Genomic DNA, 25,428 nt, shown 5'->3' with positions numbered 1-25,428 from the left:
CTGTTTTCCAAGGCTGGATGTCTCAGAGAGGCTTCTGTCTCCAGTTAGCCACCATGCCATACAGGACATGGTTTGACATCAAAAGGACACTGAACATCAATAAGTCCACTGAAATCATTAGATCATCAGGAAGTTACACACTCATATTTTCCTATTCCAGAGGGTATGATTATAATTCTATGTTTTAAAGTGTGTATGGATAATTCTATAACATCAGGAAGAAACTAGCTTACTTAATGAGAAGAAACGGAAGATGAAGAGTTAGTGGATGTCTGTGGGGACATACTTCTGGATGAAATGATGCTCAGAAAGTGCTAGTAGGTCACCCCACAAAAATTATGCCTCTTTATGAACCTTAGGTTAGGTACCTATAATATGTGAAAGTCTCATTCACAGTGTGGCCAAAGTGTCTGGTAATATAAAACATTCACAAATTCATGTTTCAACATGAGATGTTGCCTCATGGGCCTAATTGACAGCCCATTTGTCGTTACATAGATCATTACTGTTTTTCTGCCAACAGAATACTATTCCTGTGACAATTGCATCAATCCCTTACATGGAACAATAAATATCATATATATTCTTAATGTGAGTTTAACTTTTTAAATATGGTTTAATAGCTGAATACAGAGTAAGCAGCATCCTAGGACTAACTAGCTCTCCTCAGACCACCAGCAAGTATTCTGTTAATCACTGCAGTGTACAATATATGTCTTCCAGATCATTTTGTGATATTTGAAAATATCCATTTCTTAAATACATGGTGCATCTTGCAGTAGAAGAATGCTAGAAATCTATGAGTTTTCTAAAGCCTAAGTTCTCTAAGGCAATGCAAGCTCTCTCCATGACTACAAGATTTATGGTATTGCTGCTACATGTTAGATATCATCAATAAATCACTACCTTCTTTTTCATGGAATCCAGTCATCCCACTGGACTCAACATGTACAGGTATTTCATTCTAGTCCTTAATTGCATGCAAACCACTTTGCTGTTTTGCCACTGCCTTGACTCATTCTTGTATTTTTTCTTAGTGATTTATGTCACAATTATTCATAGAACAGTAAGTAACAAATTATAATACACCTGTGGATTGTTGTGTAGGTTAAAACATCTAAGTTCATTGTCAGTAGATTTGAAGACTGCCCAAGAAGCTCGATGATGTTTCTAAGCACTGCTAATGTAACATGTTTCTGATGTTAAGATCCTAATTTAAAAAAAAAAAATGATGAAAGGTCCTAATTTAAAAATTTTAAAAACAGAAATAAGATGCCTTTTCTGATACTGAGAAAATAAATGATAGCCAAATAGAGTTCAAGCTTGTTGGGTTGCTTATTGGAGCAGTGACATCCTGAGTCTGTGCAGAGCTCCATGCAGTCTTACTCTCCCCTATGCTGTTTCATCTTCCTCTGAGAGGTCACTGAAGAGTATAACATCTAATTTCAGGCAATAAGGTTAAGAAGAGGCAGCAGGCAAGAAGGGCCAAAACCTGTGGCTGAGATTAGAACACAATCTGCACATGCAGCAATGTCTCTTCTCTGTTTTGCTCCTCCTCTTCCTTAATTGCAACCAGGCTGAACAGAAAGGATTCAATGTGGGTGACCAGGTTGATCTGGACAGGCCAGGTAGCTGTACTAAAGGTAGGGGATGATCTGGGTAGGTCTGAATGGATAATCTGACGGCAGGAGAAAACCTGAAGAACCACCTACAAAGTTCCCTGTTTAGGTCTGTAGCTGGTGTGATGGAGTTGTGAGGGCTCTGAATGGTGGAGCCTCTACTTAAGTCAATGTTCACAATACAGGAAGGATAACTTAGGTTGGATGGGGAGAGACATGTTTTGTAGTACAAGGACATTGGAAAAAATAGTCAGTTTGGGTTGTTACACCCAGGGCAGTGGGTAACATGGGAACATACACATGAAAGAGAGTAACAAAAGAAAAGGAGAAGGGAGATTCAATTTACAAACATTTGAGTAACAACGTATTACAGATATGCATGAGATTGTTTGAACTGGTGTTTGTGAAATGACTGGTATTTAAAACTTAAGCTGAGAAAAAATTTATTGAGAAGGCCACATAACCTTTGGAGAAGCCGTATTAATGACACTGAAAATGTTCTCCTCCAAAAGAAAAACCTCTCTGTCATTTTAGGCAGCTTTCAGTCTCCTTACGTCAGCAAAACTGATGGGGATAATAAAGTAATTGTTGATTTTCCCTTCTTACTGTATTTACAGTAGAGGAAGAGGATGAATGGTCTGTCTTTTATTACTTCCCCCCCCCCCCCCCGTAGGAATTAATAAGTGATATATGCTTTCATCCTTTTATTTTTATTTTATTTTTATTTTTATAAACAGATGACAGATGCTTAGAGATTGCTTCGCTAAATCATGTAAAGGCAAGCATACACTATGTGGAAAATCTGCAGTTCTTGGCATAATCAGGCAGAACTGGAGATTAATTTGGAGCAGAAGAATTTGTGAGTTTGTGGTTTGCCATTAATGGAAAAGAGAGAAAATGGCCACTAGAGTCATGAAATTGTGTTTAGCTAAGGAGTTGGACTCGAAAATCCTTGTGTGTGCTTTCCAACTCAGGTTATTCTACGATTCTAAATAACGGTCATTTGAAAGGTCGTGGTTCATGGCAGTGTCAGTGGTTTTAGTGGCTCATTCAGAGCCAAGCAATGTGCCCAAAGGCACCAAACTATGAAAAACTTCTACATGACTTGACATAAAACTAGAAAACTTAGCAGTGATATGTATGCTACATAAGCAGATTAGTCTTTGAAGCAAGAGGGTATTTGTTGTCAACATGGATTAGTTTTTAATAAACTCTTCTTCCCAAATTTGCTTAAGGTTACAGATGTGATAAAGAACTTGAGCACCAGCAAACTATGCTGTCGTGACAAATTTGTAGGTTTCTAATTCCTAGGTGGAATTAAATCCTTGTTTTACTTTGTTACCATTAATACTTAAACCCCAGACACCCATTTGTGGGTGTGGGAATTACCTGAAAATGAGAAACAAAAAGAAGCAATGCCCATGGAGTTCTGAAATCCTGCTTCCTGCTGAGATTGTGATAAATAAATAAATAAATAGATAGATAAATAAATAAATAAATAAATAAAACTCTGTTTGCCTTCTAAGATGGCAAGATGTGTCTTGCATTCACATAGTATCCTAGTGGTTAAGGCATTCCTGGGAAGTGGAACAGAGAGTTCAAGGATCCCTTTACCCTAGAGGAGGTCTTCCATCTCCTAGTAAGGTGTTCTGCTTTAGAAGTTGTTTCAAAAAGTATTAAAATCTAATTGGAACAACAAAGGGGGCAGGAAGGACAGTTTATATAATCTGCAGGGACTAGTATTAGCCCTGTTTTAAGAAGAAAATAATTTATTCAGCATTTTGAGAGACATTGAAGTGAGCATGTACTTTCTAAACGCAGAAAGAAGGAGCAAGTGAGGTGCTCACTCAAGCAGAGAACAAAGGTGGCCAAGTCAGCTCTTGGTTAGGTGGGAGTGGCAGATTCCTTTACTGACTGAGCCTGCCTGGATCCTTTACTGTTAGATAGCTCTGTCCTTACTTTTTATCTGAAGAGAAAATACCATAGACCAGGCTTGATGACTGTAGTGGGTTTGGAAGTGATAGGTCTGTGGGACATACAGCTCACAGAAAGCCAGCCTGTACAAGCAGTCACTTATCCAGGACACCTAGACATCCAGAAAATGGTAGCTGATTCCTCCCTTTATAACTGATATGAAATTACATACTGTAGTGACCAGGCTGTTTCTCTGCATGAGTAAATAAGGTGTGCATGTTAAGGAAAGCAGTGAGCATTCAGCAAGAAAACAGATTAATTTAACATGAACTATTTAATGGAGTGGAACTGACAGCCCTGTGGAAGATGAGCAGTCCTAGGGATTGTTTACGTCCCATTTAAATTCATCAGTTTGACAATTGCTTGAGATGTAAGTGGTTTGACAGTGTGAATACAGGTGGTACTAAAGCAGTGCTTGTGCCCTGCTTCTACTCCGCATTGAGCTAATTATGAACAAAACTAAAATAATTATGAATATTTTCATCAGCAATTTAAATATGATTGCTACTGTCATATTCTGTCCAGGAATTAGATAAACCTTTGGATCGTACTCTTGCACTGAATGAAGTCTAGCAGTTTTTGAATCATTTTTCCATTGCAATATGTAAAGGGTTGTTTCCAAACCTTACTGTGGCTTCTGTGGCTCTGGATGGGCAGTCAGCCAGTCTGTGGGCTAAAACCTCGGCAAAAAGCTGCATTAATGTAGAAATATAAGATTGCTGTAAAAGATGCCTTTTCATGCAACTGGCTGGTGCTTTACTGTCATTGAGTCTCAAGGACAGGGCATGGGGAACCAAAGCTGACTGTTGGCACTGTGCTTGATTTGGAAAGAGAAAAATAACAGCATATTGAGGCAGCATTTCATATGTGCTTGTGAGGAATAAAATCTGCAGTGGGAAGAATGAGAAGAAAAAAGAGGGTGAATTTTCAAAAATATTTTATGGATATATTATCAGTCACTGTCTAACAAAATTGGCCACATCTCATTTGACTTCTTTTCCCAAATTGCTCCGTACATGGAGTTGTTCTGCCTTTGATTAATGAGCCAGGAGGTGGTAAACATTCAAGTACCATCGTGCCCAATAACTTTTAAAACCCACAATATTCACTCTTATTTCCAGACATTGTTCCCTTTTTCTTCTTTGAATTTGCCTTCCAACCAGTGATAATAAATAACCAGAGCAAGTGCTGAGTAGAAGTGTTAATGCTATGTGCCATGGTGATTACCCAAGAAGAAAACAAGCCTTCCTTTCAAGAGGGTCTCTTCACACAGAGCCAGCCCTTCAGTTCTCTCAATGCATTGGGCAGTGTTTGAATACATCTAAGTTACTGAGTCTACTGAGTCTGAGCCCCTCTAAGCTCAGCTCTATTTGCAAAATAAGGCCTTCCAAAACATTTAAACATACCTACATTTTTTAAGAAATGTACTGGCCTTTCTTGTATATGTTGCTTCTATAGATTCTTACTGAAAGTAAGGTACTCCTGAAAAGTAAAACATGCTCTTTGGGTGATGATCATAAAACATCAATCTTCACACATTACATAGTCCTATCTTCCACTTAGAAAGTGCAGGCACAGCAGAGAGAGTTGTAAATCTGTATTTTCTTAAGTGAAGCATGTCATTTGAACTGTTTCATCCCTGTGTAGCTTCTAAAACACCATGTGCTTTGCAGCACGGGAGTATCAATCTCTGCCTCCTGGTTAAGAAAATGAACAGATGAAACACATGTACATGGCATGTTAGCAAACCACCCCTGTGGGAGCACTGCAAAGCTGTTAATGTTTTTTCTTGGGAATGTTGTGGTAGAATTGGAAAGTATGCAATAAAGAAAAAAAACTCACTTTCATTCAGTCTTTTTCCACAACATGGCTATCCAAATAACTTATCTCCATGTAAATTATTTGTGTTAACAGAAGATGCCAGCAATAGAATTTGTTCATTTTATCAAAGCATGACGGAAGTGCATGTGAGCAGTGCCATTTGTAAAATATGTTAACAATTATACTTGTTTATTTGTAAATTCTAAAAACCATTTAGAAGAATCAAGTCCTTTCAGTCCTGTTAGTTGATTAAAACTGCAACGTTGTGTGCAGTGATGGAAAACACATTCTTCCTGCACTTTACCCAAAGTATCCAATTCACTGTATTAGTCTTTCAGTATTCTGGGAAAAGAGATAGGAAATACTCCATATATTGGGCAGTTCAATTAAACATTTGCTAGATAATTTAATTGCTTTGACAAGTTTGAAGATTGATGCAATATTTTATCTTCTGTTTCTCCAGTACTTCTGCCAGTTTTCAAATGAATTGTTTCTCTTCTGCCAAATGTCTTTCTATCATTCTTACTGACTTAATTCTTATCTTAATTCCTAATGTCTCTGCTTCTTCATAGGTTTGATACAGCTGTTCTTTCACTGTAAACATATATCTACAACAATTTCTCCTTCATGTATGATTTATTTATTTATTTTGTTCCCACACCAAGTCTAGCAATGCAGATTTTTACAGCCAGAGCTTAAGAACATTCTCAGATCTAATTTCTAGCATTAGTATACTAGAAACATGAGGTTTTTCCCCAGTAGATCACCTCATGAAGCCAAAATAATTTTTTTTTCCTGAAAAGGAACTGAAAATATTTAGATCCGTTTTAATTTCAGTGACAAAATAAATCTTTGTTTGATAAGACCGTAAATAGTTTACCTGTGCACAGTAACAGAGAGTTTGGAAGAAATAAACAACGGTATTTAGTAATAAAATAATACATAGCTCTTACCTAACACTTGTCACCAGTAATACTGAATATGTTTTACAGAGAAAGCCAGTATCATTATCTGAATCTTACAGATAGCAAAATCGAAGCATCCACTGACCTATTATGCAACAATACTATACAAATTAAGTAATCCAGGACTCCACAGTATATTTTGTTTCCTTTTGTAGTCTCAGTGTCTATTTATATTTAATAGATTTACTCAGATTTCTCTTGTTCATCCTGAAAAGTTGAAAGGTGGAAAGTCTTACACAGAGCCATGTTTTTGAAACTGAGCTACTGAACCAGGCCAGATTTCCACTCTTGAGTTTTTACTGTTTAAAATCACTATTTAAGGAGTCCAGAAAAATACATACTTAATACATATGGATGAAAGTATAAGGCAAGAGATTTTCTTTCTTTAAAGTTTTGAACTAATCTTTAGGGATAAATGATACAGAAATTAGGGAACTGTATAAACGTATAGATAAATTTATGTTGAGCAGTAGTTGTGGGTTGAGGATGAAGAGGCAGTGAAACAAGTCTTAAGCTATTCTTCTAAAAAAATATCATTGTAATTTCTTAGCCATGCTATCTCTACAGAACTGGCCTCAAGAACAAAACTCTATAAGGATAATTCAGTGTATCTGTAAAGCCAAGAAAATTTGGTCAGAAATGTCTTGATAATTTTAAAGTACTAACATTTAATGTATTTCTCAATCACTGCTGACCTAAGCATGTAACTCCACCACATAAGCCCAGTGAGACTCTTATTTTTCCCGATCTTTAGAACAATTCTGTTTTTGAAAACACCTTCTTACTACTTCTACTTTTTGCAGGACATTATATGAAAACTTTGTCTTGACAAAGTGTAGTCAGTGCTGACATTAAGCCTTCACTTTTTGTTAAATGAATTCATTAATTCCTCAAATGATCAATCTATTTACCTGGTTCTGGCATGATCTCTGTAAATCCTGAATCACTGTTTGTCCAGGAAAACTTCATGTGCAGAAAATGAAAGAAGATATAAAATTTCTTTATTTAATCCATAGTGGAAATGAAGAGGGTTAAATTTTAAATTCTATCTGAAATCAGTTTCTGAGTTTTAGTACTGAGCTGGAGTAAAGCACAAGCTATATCTCCACAAGCAGTTGTAAATTTTTACTTTTCCATCTTCGAAAACTGTCCCTTACCACCAGAGTGGAAGAAAAGTCATACAACATATTCCTTTGGCTTTTCTAATGTCAGATACTATAGCATTCCTTACTACACATTTCTGGGTAATCACAATTGCTTGTTCATTTTCCAGATTTCCAAATCCCGAGCTCTGTGAAACGACCAATACCACAAACCGCTTCCTTTCTACCAATGTAAGGGAGGCTAAGGGAACTGAGGACACAGCAGGAGAAATGTTTCATGTTCCAGTTGCTCTGGGGCTGTGTTGCATGTTCTGCCTCATTTTGAAGTGTTTGGGTTTATTCATATTCTGAGCAGCAGCAGTATTTGTGCAGACTGTATTTTGGCCAGTGGCCACAGGTTCACTAAGAAGGGAATTAGGAGCAAGTAAGGAGTTTAAGAGTTTGTCTCTATTTGCAGAAAATAAATAAATAAATAAATAGTTAACAAGGTGATTACAGTTGTTTGGGCTCTCCTGATTTGGAAGGAGAGGAAAACCTCGGCTTGCATGTCCATCAGTATTTGTTGTACCAGATAAACTGTTATTCCACCTTTCTTTGATTTCTACTGTGCCAGGTTGCTGAGATTTTAATCTCTGTCTGCATAATCATGTTGTGCACACATATTTGTTCAGGTAGCTCTGTCATGGTGATATTTGAGCCTTGTTTTTCTGGTGGTGCCAGGTTTGCTTGTGCCACCAAACCCAATGGAGTTGACTTTGGTGTGAGTGCTAATACTGATCCCTGTGCCTGCCTCCAAGTCAGCCTGACAGGGTTGCCCATGATGCCAGCAATCCCCCACTGCTTCTGCAGTACCAGTGTATGACAGGCCAGTTGAGGGCTCACTGATGTCTTGGTCAGAGCAGTTCCTGGGATTGCTACTCTTTGCCTCTACACACAGCAAAAAGCCAATCAGTCTGTGCTAATCCATTTTTCAAGCAATGGGGTTGCAACTCTCAGCCTCTGGCTTTCCCTCAGGCTAAAACTGAAGATAACCCTATACCAAAATTGCACTTGCCTTACCTGCTGAGATGAGCATAAATTAGTAAAACTAAGTGGTTTGGCACATCCAAGGTATTTGCTCTCTTCTCCCTGGAAAGCTCATGTAAAAGGTCTTACAGACATACGCTGCAGTTCAAATTATAAATGACCGTCATTTTTGTATGCTTTTCTCCACTGTCTAGAGACAGAAATTAGTCCTAATGATGGGACTACAAAACCTTCAGTCTAATATTTTTCACTTCATTTTTATCAGCTACATGCATGTGCACATCGGTGCACATCTGCTAGCAAAATCGACTACTTTAACCTGGTTAAGCCTGAATCTAGGTATGAAGCTGACCCACCAGGGAGCTGGTATCTTCGGGCTATTTGAAAGATGCCTCTTTCAAAAGAAAAGATGCCTCCAAACTGGAACTGTCAGATAGATGTATTGGAGACAGCTCTAAATGCTCATGTTTGATGTTGGCAATTATACTGTAATCCAGTTATTGACTAGAGAAATAAGCCTTTATAAAACTTGTAACTGATATTTTTAAATAAGGTAAAGTTGGTATTAGTATTCTCTAGAAAACCTTTGAACCTAGGTTTGGAAAGGAAGAATTTGCATATAAGTAGAATACTGTAGAGAAAAGTCCATTTCTTTTAACAGGACAATATTTTTCTTGAATTTTTTGCTGCTTTCTACACAAATAATTTTATGGTTTAGTGAGGGTTTGTGATATAGTGATTATAGTGTTGTTGTGATTAGTGAGGTTTGGGCAGAAGATGCATAGTTTATACATTAATTAATATTTGACTTAATTTCTGAGATGTTTATAATAAGAAAATCTCAGATGATTTAAAGCATGCTAACTCTGTTTTTCTATGCTGGAGTTCGATATTCCACAAGAAAATACAAATTCAAGTAGGAAAGTAAGAAAACAGATATGTTTCCTTTTACTCTATGTGCAAACCTAATATGTGAGAAATATCCATGTAGGCACACTTGTGTGTTTACATTACTAATAATTATTGGAAGTGCTAATGGGAATGTAGACATGAGACCTTCTTGAATGGTGTGCAAACATCTAGCAATGTTAGTCATACTGAATGTAAAGTAGAAATGCGAGAATGAAGAATCCCAGCACTGTTCAATGCACTCAGAGGGATGAATTTTCTTCTATTTAGGTGAGATTAGGAGGGTTCCTTCTGTAATGCAAAATTGCATGCTGGAAAGGAGGAGAGGAAAATGAGAACTGGGAAGTGTTCCTGTGACTAAATTTAAATCCAAAACTGTACTAGGACATTTTTAGGGATCTCTAGCTGATAAAAAGATTGAAGGCCAGTGTTAAAAACGTTGTATGTATAGTAAAGACCAAACCTACAGGAAATGAAGCTATATTGAAGTCACTGCAGCACTGAGAAAAGTAAGACTTAAGACACTCTTTACTTAAGCTAAGAGAAAACTCTCTACTTTTCCAATTCCTAATTGAAGAAGCTACTTATGTTATGCATTGTACACTGAGGTTAGATTTCCTGACCCTTTTCCAGTAAAAGTAACTGATAGGCACTAATAGCATGCTTTTGAATTTTTTTGTGCATTCCATTTAGTCCAGCTCTCTGACCTGACCCACCTGAAAGCTCTAGAAGATATTGCATTAGTAACGGTAAAACAGTACAGCTGTGGAGTTTTAAATCACATGAGAGCTACAAAAGTATGGCTTCTCTAAGCCTACTAGAGTTTTGTTTGTTTGTTTGTTTGTTTGTTTGTTTGGAAAAGCTAAACCAGAATCATAGAATGGTTTGGATTGGAAGAGACCTTAAAAAAACTTCCAGTTCCAACCCTCTGCCATGGGCAGGGACACCTGAAGTCCTCAAAGTTGCTTAAAGCCCCATCCAACTTGGCCTTGAATGCTTCTAGGGATGGGGCATCCACTGCTTCTCCTAGCAGCCTGTTCCAGTGCCTTACCACCCCATGAGTAAAGAATTTCTTCCCAATGTCTAATCTAAGTCTATATTCTTTTAGTTTAAAAATATTAGTCTTTGTAATCACTACACTCCCTGATGAAGAGTCTGTCCCTGGCTTTCCTGTAGGTCCCCTTTAGATACTGGAAGGTCTTTTGAAGATCTCCTCAGATGAGCTTTCTCTTCTTCAGCCTTTACATCCCCAGCTCTCTCAGCCTGTCTTCATAGGAGAGGTACTCCAGCTCTCTAATCATTTCATGGTCCTCCTCTTGACTCATTTAATACGTGCATGTCCTTCTTGTGCTGGAGGCCCCAGGGCTGAATGCAGTAGTGCAGGTGTGGTCTCACAAGATCAGAGCAGAGGGGGAGGATCACTTCCCTTAATTTATCGGTCACACTTCTTTGGATTGCAAACCAAGATACAGTTGGCTTTCTGGGCTGCAAGTGCACATTGCTGGCTCATGTTCAGTTTTTCATCCACTAACACCTCCAAGTCCTTCTCTGCAGGGTTTCAGAGGCAGTCAAGTCCATCTTCATTTTCTGTGGTTTCTTTTCAAAGTGATTTTGTCTCCTTATCTCAGAAAGCAATAAGTTTCAATAAAGGATTATACACCACGTTAGCATGAATGTAATTACCTTTTACTGTTCCAAAGTAATATAAAGTGTCTGCTCCTGCAGGATGCAGATGTGCATGAGACATGTAGGAGCTGTTAACCATTATACATTTTCCATTCTGGTTACCATCGTTATTCTCTAGACTCATGTGTCACTGTTTAAACCTAGTTATGAAAACAATTTAAAATCTGCCTAGAATGTGTTCAGTATAGAAGGAAAAAAATGCACACATCAAATGATAGTATCTTTTTTTCTTTAAAATCTTCTTCCTGTAATGGCTTCAAAATCTTGATACTGGTTAGGTTTCCCATGATGACTGATGACCTTTTGCTAGCCAAAATTCTCTCTCCCTTATCTCATTACCCAGCATCTCAAATTTGGACTATAAACCTTCTCTCAGACACTTGTTATCTTTTCTCTTGTTCTGTTTATCAGTTATCAATAAATTTATGTCCTTGTTATGAGTGGAACTGACATGACAAGTGGCAAAACAAATCCATATAATACATTGTTAATCTATAACCTGATGGTTTATAAATTTGATCTGCATCTTAAGTTGTTTTGCTAATGTAGCTGGAGAATACGAATGAAGCTGAAATTAGACAAGATTTCCTCTATGTTTATATATATTAATCAGAGTTACAGTACTGTTACCAGTGGACTCAGACCCCTGACTTTAACAATATCATTTTAATTACCAGTATGAATATGTTAATAATTGAAAAATGAAAGTAAATCAGACAAGGAAAATAAAACAAAACAACACAAAGAAACAACAAAAACAACAAACAACAACAACAAAACAAAACTGAAGCAGTTATACTTGTGATGAACATAAAGTTCTAGATGTGTTGTTATGTGCTCTTTGAGACCATTACAGTGATGAAAAATAATTATTGAATAAAACGAGTTTGAAGAGGGAAAAGTCTAAATTCAGATAATTGATAAAATACTTGTGTAAGGAAACTATCGGTATGTTATTTCCCTGCTATAGTACCTGTTATTATTGATACTAATGCTGTATTCAACATGGGTTTTAGTTGCTATTTGTTGTAAGAGTTCAAGAGATATTATTTTAGGTGTTATTTGCTGTTTGGAGCACACAATACAACAGCAGTCATTTCAGCACTGTGATCCATGTCTGCCATTCACTACTCTATTACTATTAATCCCTGACTTCTTTTCTCACCCCTGCTTGGTGAAAGTAGAATCACCCTCGGTGTCATTCTTGCACATAACTTTAAAATTCTCATAACAGTCTCAGCCAACTTTTAAAAATAAAATGCCATAATGTGGCTTTCATTTCTCTTCTAAATTAAAGTCAGAAAGATGGAATCAGTACTATGAATCCGGTGCTGCAGAAAAATGTCTCTATACTATACAGCTGTTCATAGGCAGAGGCAGTTTAAACTGGGAATTCTTACAAGAAGTGTGATTGATTTTACTGTGATTCTGTGCATTCATTATATGAAGACTCTACTTGGAGTATGCTTTAGAGGAATGTTCATGTGTTGAGGAGTCTGCAACTTCATGCCTCCAGTTTTCATAACTTACAGAAAAATTTGTTGGTTTCTTATCTGTACTAATAAAATGGTTGCAGAAGAAATAGATTAATGAGACAGGCTATAGAAAGTTACTTAACTTAAAGAAGTATGATGGCATTTTTATTCCTTGATGAATAAATCTGTGTACTTGATATTTGATTTTGCTGGCATTTGGGCTGTGGCAGATTTAGAAAAATGATACTTATCTTGCAAGCAATCTGTTGAATAGAGGTTTCAATATGTATTTCTGGGCTCTTCAAAAGAAAAATCTTGTTGATTATGGTGCATTTATGAAATTAGTCAAATTGCAGAGTTGGTCTAAATACATGCAATCATGAAATGTAATTAACACATGTTTTCCAGGAATGCAATTCTGAAATTCTGATGTGCTGAAACATCCCACAAACCTTTGTTTGACCTCATGGAAGAGGGGGGGGGGGGGGGGGGGAAGTGTCAGATTATTTACCTACTTGCCTTTTTTTTTTTTTTTTTTTTTTTGAAATAGGGTTTCTTTTCTTTCCCTTTTATTGACATTGCTGTCCATAAAATTTTGAATGCTTCTTTTTCTTGTAGAGTGAGATCTGGATCTTCATTCTAAATAAAGCCTTATACAGACAAGACTTCGTACTAAATCAAAGCTGTCTCACTTGTCAAGTTCTGCTATTTCATTTTGGTTTTATTTACTTACAATTTCTCCCTTTTTGTGTAAAGGCATGGCAAAGCAAAGACCCTCTGACCCCACCACAGTTTGGTGGCCTCTTCTTTTTCAGAATGTCTTCCATGTAAATCCCAATCCATCCTTCTGATCCATAAGAACTTCTTGCAAAATTCACAATATTGATATAGACAAACTTCTCTGCTACTCAGTTGTTAACTTTCAGCATTGATTTATGTTAATTATATAACTATTAAGCAGTTCACAGTATTTTTCTAGTAAAGGACACTTATCTTCCCACCAAAAACAAACAAAAAAACAAACAAATAAACTTGGGGTAGCAGAGCTGCCGCAAAAGTCAGATCCTGATATACAAGAACATACTGGTTTCATAGTCATGTCCCCTCTCGTGTTAGATTGTTAAATTAACATGCAAGCTAAGGTAGACAAATCAAATATGCTAGGTACATGGTGGTTTAGGCAATAATTATAAAAATCTTTAAAATGTCTTTTTTCCTGTGAGTCTGTAAACATGTTCAGAGCAAAATTTGAAACCTTTGTCTTAGTTGTAAGCAGAAGTAGATCTGTCTGTAATTTTGCCCACAGTCCCCTTCCTAAGTTTTCTTTCTAAATATTCTGCTTAGGTCCTTCCAGAACTAACCCTAATGTAACCCAAGGGAAATGGAGCTGCAGACATAATGATTTTCACTGCTAATTTCACAAAAACTTCAGGGAAAAGAGCTGAATTAAAAATCAAAACAGCAGTTTAATTACATACTCATTATGAAGTTTATTTTCACTGCTTCCAAATTCAATGATACAGTATCATCTCTACAGACCATGGTACCAAGATATTTGTACAGAACTAAATATAACTAGCACTCCTGTTATTGACACATAACCATATCAGGCCATGTTGAAAACTGTGCTTCCAATTTTAACAGATTTGAAGGCTTATTACAGTTATGAGTTTATGCTCATAAAGACTGAACAACTTCCTATTCATCCATGTTTGCCAATATTATAATTTTATTATTAATCAGATACTACAGCCTTTGGCTGCTTTCCAATTGATTTGAATGACATGTTCTCCTGTGTTAATTAGGTGCAAGCTCTGAGATCTCAGAAATAAGAGATACTTTGAGAAAAGAAAGAGAAAAATAAGAGATACTTTGGTACATTTCCTCTAAAATAGCTTTTATGCGATTTATTAGCTACATAGAGATTTCAAACAGAAACAGAAACATGAAATAGTTCTAACAATTGTAAAGGATTATAATTTTAGTTGTGGTGTTTTGTTTTTTTTGTTTGTTTTGTTTTGTTTTTATCATGAGCTGCCTGCACTTAGAATTTGATCTATCAATTATCTGAGAATGTGTATGCGTTATTTATTTCAATTAAATTTACTTAAAAGTAACAGAAAACACCATGTTGTACTCACTTAAAAAAAAAAAAAAGTCACATTTTCGGCATAAGAGGTGTGTAAAGATAAACTGAGGTAACGTGCTGGATCAGAACTGGTCTGGCCAGGCCTCCTTTCATCCTAGAAGCTTGAGGAAAGAAAATTTAGAGAGGAGGAGGCATCCTGCAGTAAGTTTCTCCCTTCACAGCCTGAAAACACATCCATATAGTTGCAGCTTCAGTAATCCCTCTCTCAGACCGGGATAATTAACTGTCTAATGGTAACACTGGTAGAATCTTTCACAGATAATGATGAAAAAAAAATTGTTTTTAAACTCAAGATGTTATCAGTGTGTGCTTTTAATACTTTCCACTAGTAAATTTAGAAGGATATAATGTATTCTGGACACAGATGAACATAGAACTTCCTTATGTTGGTATAGTTTGTGCCTGTAAAATATTTATTTTAGTTAATATTTATTTTATATTTATTACAATAAATTTATCAGTGTAATAGTGTGGCAACAATATGATTTAGAACATTTTCTATATTTCAAGAGAAAAATCACATATTTAAAACAATTGAAGTAAGATAAAATCTATGCACAGATGTGATCAAAAAATTTCTCTAATGAGGAATGACCGATGCCAAATTTTGAGGATGCCTTGATGCAATTATATTATATAAAAAAATTATGGACTGACATGAGATAAATGTGTAGAATTTCCAAGCCCCTGTAAATACCCCAATGTACTTATTTCATGCTTCTCTCCAGCGCTATATTGTTAATATTTTAGAAAGCAGTTTATGTTACTACAACTTAAAGCTTAGAAGTCACATTCAATTTTATTCAGGATGTGGGAGAACAAAGTATAATTCCATCCTTTATGGATGAGACTCATGCGGAGGTGAATAGGCTCTCCCCTAACTTTATCATTTCCTGTCCTCTAATTTAGATAATTCTCTCAATATGTTGGTTGTTGACCATAAAAAGAGTAGTCTGCAGTGGGAATGCAAAACGAGGGTTAATATACTGTTTGCCCCTCTCTGAATTGTGGGTTAAGAGCCATCAGGGTTGGTCAGAAAAGGTGCTTCAGAAGGGAACACAGTTCTGCAGACATATAGATGCACTGTAGCCCAAGATACCTTTGTAGGTATCTAATGCACACTGGTCATTGCAGCACATGATGAGATTTTGTAGTATGGCAGGAGGGAAAAATGTGCTATAAAATACTTAGTACAGCTGGAAGAAAGACAGTGTCATGCCAGCCTTCAAGAAGGGCAAGAAGGCAACTGCAGGCCAGTCAGCCTCACCTCCATCCCTGGAAAGGTGATGGAACAGCTCATCCTGGAGGTCATCTCCAAGCATGTGGAGGGTAAGAAGGTGATCAGGAGTAGTCAGCATGGATTCATCAAGGGGAAATCATGCTTAACCAATCTGATAGCCTTCTATGATGTGATGACTAGCTGGGTAGATGAGGGGAGAGCAGTGGATGTGATCTACCTTGGCTTCAGCAAGGCTTTTGACACTGTCTCTCCCATAAAATCCTCATCCATAACATCCAAGTCTTTGGACACTGTCTCCCATAACATCTTCATAGGAAAACTCAGGAAGTGTGGCCTAGATGAGGGGACAATGAGGTGGATTGATAATTGGCCGGATGGCAGAGATCCCAGTGTTGAGCTTAGTGGTGCAGTGTAGTTAGTTGGAGGCTGCTAGCAAGTGGTGTCCCCCAGGGGTCAGCACTGGGTGCAGTGCTGTTCATTAGAAACCTGGATTATGGAACGGAGTGCACCCTCAGCCAATTTGTTGATCACACAAAGCTCAGATGCGTGGCTGATACCCCAGAGAGCTGTGCTGCCATTCAGAGGGACCTCAGCAGGCTGGAGGGTTGAGCTGAGAGGAACCTCATGAAGCTCAGCAAGGGCAAGTGCAGGGTCCTGCACCTAAGGAGGAATAACCCCAAGCACCACTACAGGGTGGGGGCTGATCTGCTGGAGAGCAGCTCTGCAGAGAAAGACCTGGGTGTCCTGGCAGCAGGCTGACCATCAATCAGCAATGTGCCCTTGTGGCCAAGAAGGCCAATATAACATGGGGTGCTTTTGGAAGAGTGTTGCCAGCAGGTCAAGGGAGGTGTTTCTCCCCCTCTATGCAGCCCTGGCAAGGCCACACCTGGAGTTTTATGTCCAGTTCTGGGCTCCACAGTACAAGAGGGACTTGGAGCGACTGGGGCAAGTCCAGAGGAGGGCTGTGAAGATGATTAGAGGACTGGAGCACCTGTCTTACGAGGACAGGCTGAGAGAGCTGGGCCTGTTTAGTCTAGAAAAGAGAAAACTGAAGGGAGACCTTATTAATGTGTATAAATACCTGAGGGAAGGGTGTCGAGAGCATGGAGCCAATCTCTTTTCAATTGTGACCAGCAACAGGATGAAAGGCAATGGGCACAAACTGAAGCACAGGAGGTTCTGGCTGAATATGAGAGAGCTCTTCTTTACTGTGAGGGTGACAGAGCACTGGAATAGGCTGCCCAGAGAGGTTGTGGAATTTCCTATTCCAGAGATATCCAAAGTCCACCTGGATGCCATCCTGCACCAGGTGCTCTAGGTGATCCTGCTTCACAGGTTGGACTAGATGATCTTTAGAGTTTCTTTCCACCCTCAGCCATTCTGTGAGGGGAAATGTTGCTTCCATGGAGTAAGCCTTGGGTGTTCTGCATCAGAAATAGAAAGCATGTACCTACAATCCTATCTGTAAAATTTCCAAGTTTGTCAGCTTTTGGACATCCTTGCCCCCATAACACCATGGCAAGTCCCTCCAGATTGAAGCAGGGAGGGCAGCTTTGAATAGATGTTGATAAGGACCACAGGGGAATGATTCAGTTCATCTGCTGAGCTGTCCCTCTGCATCTCGCAGCTGATTACATGATGATACAGGCATCAGGGTGGCAATTTGTTGAAAAGAAATCTTCTAAGCCTTTTAAGAAATGTGAAGAAACATGTTTAAAAAAGCCATCGATTAAAAGAAAAGAAGTCCGAATACTTGGGGTCTAAGGGAAAGTTACGGCTTGAGATTGCTTTTTTTGCATCTTTGTTAAATTCTGGTTTCATTAAGGCACAAAGTGCCTTAGCACTGTATGGCTGAGGATAGTCAAATAGCTTGGAAAATAAGTTTAGCAGATTTCTTAACAAACTAATAGAAAAAAAAAAAAAAAAAAAAAAGAATCATACAGAGCCTAAATTCTAATAGAGATTGCCTCTATACTGTAACTCTTTCTTCTCTGTGAAGAACAACATCTAGCAGATTCACCTGTATTGATGACCCCTATACCAGCTATGATGCGGGAAAATCTTACTTCTTATTTGAAGCTTTGGTAGGTAATTTTCTATTTTTCCATCTCTTCTGCAGTTACACAGCGTAATTGATGCTTAGTAAAGACCTTGGAAGTAGTGCCTTTTGTTTATAAGATTCTGTCAAACAGAAGCAATGGAGTATTTTTACAAATAAATTATTTTCCATTCTATCTTTTCACTTTTTTTATTTTATTTTATTCTTTTGATTTGCCACTTCTCTTGACAATTCATTTGGAACCTCACCATTCTTCTCTTTGAATAATTTTCCATTCCTCCTGCAATATGCAAAGCAGAGAGCATCCCTCTTCTCCTTTTTGGCTCAAAGCATACAACACCGTATGAAAAGTACAACTGATTTTTAATGAAAAATATGCAAGATTACTTGAGCCTTACTGTACTCTGTGTTGATCAAGGTAATTGAAATACATTAAAAAATATATTAACAAAAATCTATCATAGAATCATAGACTCATAGAATGGTTTGGGTTGGAAGGGACCTTAAAAATCACCCAGTTCCAACCCCCCTGCCATGGGCAGGGATACTTTTCACTAGATCAGGCTGCTCAAAGCTCCATCCGACCTGGCCTTGAATACCTCCAGGGATGGGGCATCCACAGCTTCTCAAGGCAGCCTGTTGCAGTGCCTCACCACCTTAGTAAAGAATTTCTTCCTGAAACCTAAACTAAATCTACCCTCTTTTAGTTTAAAGACATTACTCCTTGTCTTATCACTAAAATCTCTGACAATGAGTCCTTCCTTATCTTTCCTGTAGGCCCCCTTTAGGTACTAGAAGGCTGCTATAAGGTCTCCCTGGAGCCTTCTCTTCTCCAGGCTGATCAACCCCAACTACCTCATCTTGTCTTCATAGAAGAGGTGCTCCAGCCCTCTGATCGGGTGATCATGGCCCTCCTATTCAATCATTTAATACATTCATGTCCTTCTTGTGCTGGGGTTCACAAAGTTGAATGCAGGACTCTAGGTGTGGTCTCACAACAGCAGAGTAGAGGGGGAGAATCCCCTCACCGTGCTGGCCATTCTGTTTTTGATGCAACCCAGGATCCAGCTGGCTTTCTGGGCTGAAAGCACACGTTGACGGCTCATGATGAACTTCTCATCTACCAGGTCCTTCTCCTCAGGGCTGCTTTCAAGAATACTTTGATTGGCGTTTAGTTTTGGTAAACTGGAAACTGCTTAAGAATTTAGGATTTTGTCTTGGTCATAGTTATATTAAAATGAAAAAATTGTGAATGAGTGTGAATAAAATGCAAAAGTAATACATAAAACACATCACTCAGGTCTGCTCACACTGCAGCAAGCATAGTAGGTGTCTGCAGACTTCATACATCGTTCACATTTATCAATATCACGTAACGGGACAGCTTTATTTTTAACCTGGAACAGTTGTTTCTGGGAATTTCAGGCCTCTCAGAGTGTTTATTTGGCTGCCTATCACCATGGCTTCAAAGCTATTTCCACATAAAATCAGTAGCAGAAGCTAAGTATGTATCTCTACTTTGGGCATCAGTTTTTGTTAGATGATTAATTCTTTTATTCTTTGATTTGTTTTATTAAGAAAAGTGATATGTATAGGTAGACAAGTGTTGACGTTTCAAATGTATTATGAAAAATGTTTCCCAGGCATAAAATAAGTGGGAAAATAAAACATTTGGGATGTTTAGAGGACTCTACAAAACTTAGTCCAAATAATTGCGTTTTGTTGAAGTATAACTTGTTATCTATTTTTTAAAAACTTTTTTGTTGTTTTGTTTTGTTTTTATCATAGCTATAACTGCCTATTCTATAGAGTAGTTCAAAACATCTATAAAAAGATTGCTATTATTAGGCTTTAGATTATGGTCAGTAAAGCACAGTTCAAGCTGATTTGTAATCCTGGTTTTCTGTTTATTGTTTTGTTTTGTTTTTCAAATAGGTGTGTTTTATGAAGTTCAGAGCTTCCCTCGAGTGGAGGAAAATGTGCAAGTAAGCAGCCACAGGTGGAGAAGGCACTCTGAATCTCTCAAATCAGTCGACACTAACAGAGCCAGCATGGGGCAGGATTCCTCTGAGCCAGCGGGTTTCACAGATCTACTTCTTGATGAGGGACATGACAACACCACCCAGATTGAGGTAGATTTTTGTTCCATCTACTTTTCATTCAATTTTTTATTGAATGGGGGAATAAGTCAAAAAAGAAGATGGGCACTTCGGTGTACTCAAACATTGCCAGGAGAAAAGAGTCTCGTGGTTGTATTTGTGACCCTGTTAGCATGTGGAAACCAGCTCTTTCTCCTGCCCTAAGGTTGGAATATGTCTGACTTTTGAAGAGTTTCTTGAGGAAGTCTCTCTCTGAAAAACAGTCTTGGGAAGTCTTGTTGGTTCTTGCTGGTTAACTGGAAAAAAAAAAAAAAAAAAAAAAAAAAAAGTAGTATTAAAAAAAAATGTTGAAAATTTCTTAAAAATTTGGGTAAACACCTCCATCTGTGAGATTTTGTATTGTCTTTATGCAGGCTGATAACAGAAATGGAGGGGGAAAGAACTGGAAAGATTCTGTGTTGGATATTGAAAGTGTTTTCCTATATAGTTAGTTTATCTTCCAGAAAATAATAACATGGATGAAATTAATCTGCTTTAGGATTTCATTTAACCTATGATTGCTTGTTTAAAAACTTTAACTTCCAGATTATCCTTGTTCCATATACTATGTAAATCCAAATAAAATCCAGCTGTTTATTTAAAGCTGCTCTCAGTAGTGTAGAGACAGCAGAAGTTGCCCATGAGTAACTTCAGACCCTACACTAGAACTGACTGGTGCAAAATATCTCTATCTACAAAGATTTGTGGGAATACTGCTCTTTTTTTTTTTAATATTTGTTTCGGTACACACGCAGACCGACTACCCGTTAAAAAATGCCGCAGTTCAGGTCACCGGATGCAAGGAGTGTCTGAGCCTGTTGCTGCCATCGGCGGGAGGCAGAGAAACTGCGTGCGTGAGGTGCGAGCAGGTGGATGACCTGGTCCGCATGGTGGCGGAGCTCAAGGAGGAGGTGGAGAGGTTGAGGGCCATCAGGGAGTGTGAGCGGGAGATAGACTTCTGGAGTAACTCCCTGCAGGGCCTCAAGGGGAGGTGCCGAGGTGAGACTCCCCAAATGGGGGCGGACCCCCTGCCCTGTCCCCGTCGGGCAGAGGGAGGGGATCTGGGAGCTGAGGAGGAATGGAAACAGGTCCCTGCTCGACATCGCAGGCGATGCTCTCCCCTTCCGGCCCCACCTTCCCAGGTGCCCTTACACAACAGGTTTGAGGCCCTAGAGATTGAGAGGCCGGTGTGTGAGGAAGAGGTAGCAAATGTTCCCAGGAGGATGCCTGGAGCGAGGAGGTCGACTCCGCGCCTCAGGACTGCCTCCACCAAAAAAGACAGGAGGGTTATTGTTGTTGGTGACTCGATTCTTAGGGGAACAGAGGGCCCTATTTGTCGGCCGGACCCTACCCGTAGGGAAGTCTGCTGTCTCCCTGGGGCCAGGGTCAGGGACGTTGCCAGGAAGCTTCCTAACCTGGTACGCCCCTCTGACTATTACCCCCTTTTGATAGTCCAGGTGGGCAGTGATATCATCGAAGAGAGAAGCCTCAAGGCTATCAAAAGGGACTTTAGGGGGCTGGGTCGGTTAGTGGATGGAGCGGGAGTGCAGGTGGTGTTTTCGTCCATCCCTATGGTGGCAGGGAGGAGTTCAGAGAGGACACGGAAAGCCCACCTGTTAAACACGTGGCTCCGGGGCTGGTGCCAACGCAGAAATCTTGGGTTTTTTGATCATGGGGCACTTTACTCAGCACCTGGCCTGATGGCCGCAGACGGGTCCCTATCTTTTAGGTGAAAAAGGATCCTGGGCCAGGAACTGGCAGGGCTCATTGAGAGGGCTTTAAACTAGGTAGGAAGGGGGATGGGGCTGAGGCTAGGATTGTTGGGGCTGTGCCAGGGGGAACAATGGCAAGGCCGGAGGATAAGGCAATGGCCCAGCTGAAGTGCATCTACACCAATGCACGCAGCATGGGTAACAAACAGGAGGAGCTGGAAGCCATCGTGCGGCAGGCAGGCTACGACTTGGTTGCCATCACGGAGACGTGGTGGGACCAGTCTCATGACTGGAGTGCTGCAATGCCTGGCTATAAGCTCTATAGAAGGGACAGGCAGCATAGAAGGGGTGGTGGTGTGGCTCTCTATATTAGAGAGTCTTCCGAGGCTGTAGAACTCGAGGCTGGGAATGACAAGGTCGAGTCCCTTTGGGTTAGGATCGGCAGGGACAACAAGGCTAGTGTCCTGGTCGGGGTCTGCTATAGACCGCCGAACCAGGATGATGAGACGGATGAGGAATTCTACAGGCAGCTGACAGAGGTTGCAAAATCATCAGCTCTTGTACTCGTGGGGGACTTCAACTTCCCTGACATATCCTGGAAGCACAACACAGCCCTGAGAAAGCAGTCTAGGAGGTTTCTGGAGAGCGTGGAAGATAGCTTCCTGACGCAGCTGGTTAGTGAGCCTACCAGGGGAGGTGCCCGGCTAGACCTTCTCTTCACAAACAGAGAAGGACTGGTGGAGCACGTGATCGTCGGGAGCTGTCTAGGGCAGAGTGACCACGCAATGGTGGAGTTCACTATTCTTGGCGAGGCCAGGAAGGGGACCAGTAAAACCGCTGTATTGGACTTTCGGAGGGCTGACTTTGAGCTGCTCAGGACATTGGTTGGTGGAGTCCCTTGGGAGGCAGTTCTGAAGGGCAGAGGGGTCCAGGAAGGCTGGGCGCTCTTCAAGAGGGAAGTCTTAATGGCGCAGGAACGGTCTGTTCCCACGTGCCCAAAGACGAGCTGGCGGGGAAGAAGACCGGCCTGGCTCAACAGAGAATTGTGGCTTGATCTTAGGAGGAAAAAGAGGGTTTATAAGCTTTGGAAAAGTGGGCAGGCCACTAAGGAGGACTTTAAAGAAGTAGCGAGGCTGTGCAGGGACAAAATTAGGAAGGCCAAAGCTCATCTGGAGCTCAATCTGGCTACTGCCGTTAAAGATAACAAAAAACGTTTCTATAAATACATCAACACAAAAAGGAGGACTAAGGAGAATCTCCATCCTTTACTGGATGCGGGGGGAAACTTAGTTACAAGAGATGAGGAAAAGGCGGAGGTGCTCAATGCCTTCTTTGCCTCAGTCTTTAGCGGCAATACCGGATGTTCTCTGGATACCCAGTACCCTGAGCTGGTGGAAGGGGATGGGGAGCAGGATGTGGCCCTCATTATCCATGAAGAACTGGTTGGTGACCTACTACGGCACTTAGATGTGCACAAGTCGATGGGGCCAGATGGGATCCACCCAAGGGTACTGAGGGAACTGGCAGAGGAGCTGGCCAAGCCGCTGTCCATCATTTATCAACAGTCCTGGCTATCGGGGGAGGTCCCAATCGACTGGCGGCTAGCAAACGTGACGCCCATCTACAAGAAGGGCCGGAGGGCAGACCCAGGAAACTACAGGCCTGTCAGTTTGACCTCAGTGCCAGGAAAGCTCATGGAGCAGATCCTCCTGAGAGTCATCATGCAGCACTTGAAGGGGAAGCAGGCGATCAGGCCCAGTCAGCATGGCTTTATGAAAGGCAGGTCATGCCTGACGAACCTGATCTCCTTCTATGACAGAGTGACGCGCTGGGTGGATGAGGGAAAGGCTGTGGATGTGGTCTACCTTGACTTCAGCAAGGCTTTTGACACCGTCTCCCACAGCATTCTCCTCAAGAAACTGGCTGCTCTTGGCTTGGACTGGCGCACGCTTCGTTGGGTTAGAAACTGGCTGGATAGCCGGGCCCAAAGAGTCGTGGTGAATGGAGCCAAGTCCAGTTGGAGGCCGGTCACTAGTGGCGTCCCCCAGGGCTCGGTGCTGGGGCCGGTCCTCTTTAATATCTTCATCGATGATCTGGACGAGGGCATCGAGTGCACCCTCAGTAAGTTCGCAGATGACACCAAGTTAGGTGCGTGTGTCGATCTGCTTGAGGGTAGGAAAGCTCTGCAGGAGGATCTGGATAGGCTGGACCGATGGGCTGAGGTCAACTGCATGAAGTTTAACAAGGCCAAGTGCCGGGTCCTGCACCTGGGGCGCAATAACCCCAAGCAGAGCTACAGGCTGGGAGAGGAATGGTTGGAAAGCTGCCAGGCAGAGAAGGACCTGGGAGTGATGGTGGACAGTCGGCTGAATATGAGCCAGCAGTGTGCTCAGGTGGCCAAGAAGGCCAACGGCATCCTGGCTTGTATTAGGAACAGCATGACCAGCAGGGCTAGGGAGGTGATCGTCCCCCTGTACTCAGCTCTGGTGAGGCCGCACCTCGAGTACTGTGTTCAGTTTTGGGCCCCTCGCTACAAGAAGGACATCGAGGTGCTTGAGCGGGTGCAGAGAAGGGCGACGAAGCTGGTGAGGGGCCTGGAGAACAAGTCCTACGAGGAGCGGCTGAGGGAGCTGGGCTTGTTCAGCCTGGAGAAGAGGAGGCTCAGGGGTGACCTTATTGCTCTTTACAGATACCTTAAAGGAGGCTGTAGAGAGGTGGGGGTTGGCCTGTTCTCCCACGTGCCTGGTGACAGGACGAGGGGGAATGGGCTTAAGTTGAGCCAGGGGAGTTTTAGGTTAGATGTTAGGAAGAACTTCTTTACTGAAAGGGTTGTGAGGCATTGGAACAGGCTGCCCAGGGAAGTGGTGGAGTCACCATCCCTGGAAGTCTTCAAAAGACGCTTAGATGTAGAGCTTAGGGATATGGTTTAGTGGAGGGCTGTTAGCGTTAGGTTGGAGGTTGGACTCGATGACCTTGAGGTCTCTTCCAACCTAGAAAATTCTGTGATTCTGTGATTTTATAAAAATGCAGTGGCTGAATTGATTTTGTCTTTATATAAAAATAGTAAGTGCTAATGTATATAATTATTAAATTATTGCTGATTTTAAAAAAGTGTTAGATTTGGAGGTTACTTATTAGTAAAAATCTACATCACGTTTTTCAACAAAATACACTTGTTAAATATACTTAATATTTCAGTCTTTATATTTTTTTCTTGCAAAACATCAGTGTGATTTATTTTTTCATTTCTGAGGAGTTCATTCTCAGACAAACAGAATAGCTTTTAGTTCTGTTATTATCTTACTCAATAACAGATGCAAAGCAATAAAAACACTGTCCATAGAGACAATAGAGACATTAACGAGTCAAAAATAACAATGCCTTTCAGAAAACTGTGAAGGTGTGTTTTGTGGTGTGTTGTTTGTTTGTTTGTTTGTTTTTGTGTATGTGTGTTTTGCTTTTTTTTTTTAAGATTCTCAGTTTACACAGTACTATTTTTCTTTCCCTTGCATAAACATGGAAGTCACTAGTTGGTATAAGACATTTATGAAT

At 40.2% G+C, this 25,428-nt stretch overlaps 1 protein-coding gene across 2 annotated transcripts in view; it reads left to right on the top strand.

The window, feature by feature from the left end:
- PLXDC2 (plexin domain containing 2) overlaps positions 1 to 25,428 on the top strand; it is a 269,513-nt gene that overhangs the window by 107,642 nt on the left and 136,443 nt on the right. For both annotated transcript variants that reach the window (XM_084511952.1, XM_084511953.1), the window contains exon 2: positions 19,962 to 20,158. In XM_084511952.1, coding sequence (XP_084368078.1) covers positions 19,962 to 20,158 — 197 coding nt within the window. The remainder of the gene's footprint in view (positions 1 to 19,961; positions 20,159 to 25,428) is intronic.

The sequence above is a fragment of the Aythya ferina genome (genome assembly GCF_964211825.1).
Source record: "Aythya ferina genome assembly, chromosome: 2".
Lineage (NCBI taxonomy): Eukaryota > Metazoa > Chordata > Aves > Anseriformes > Anatidae > Aythya > Aythya ferina.
Note: the sequence above shows the minus strand (reverse complement) of the source record. Positions and strands in the feature narration are given on the sequence as shown.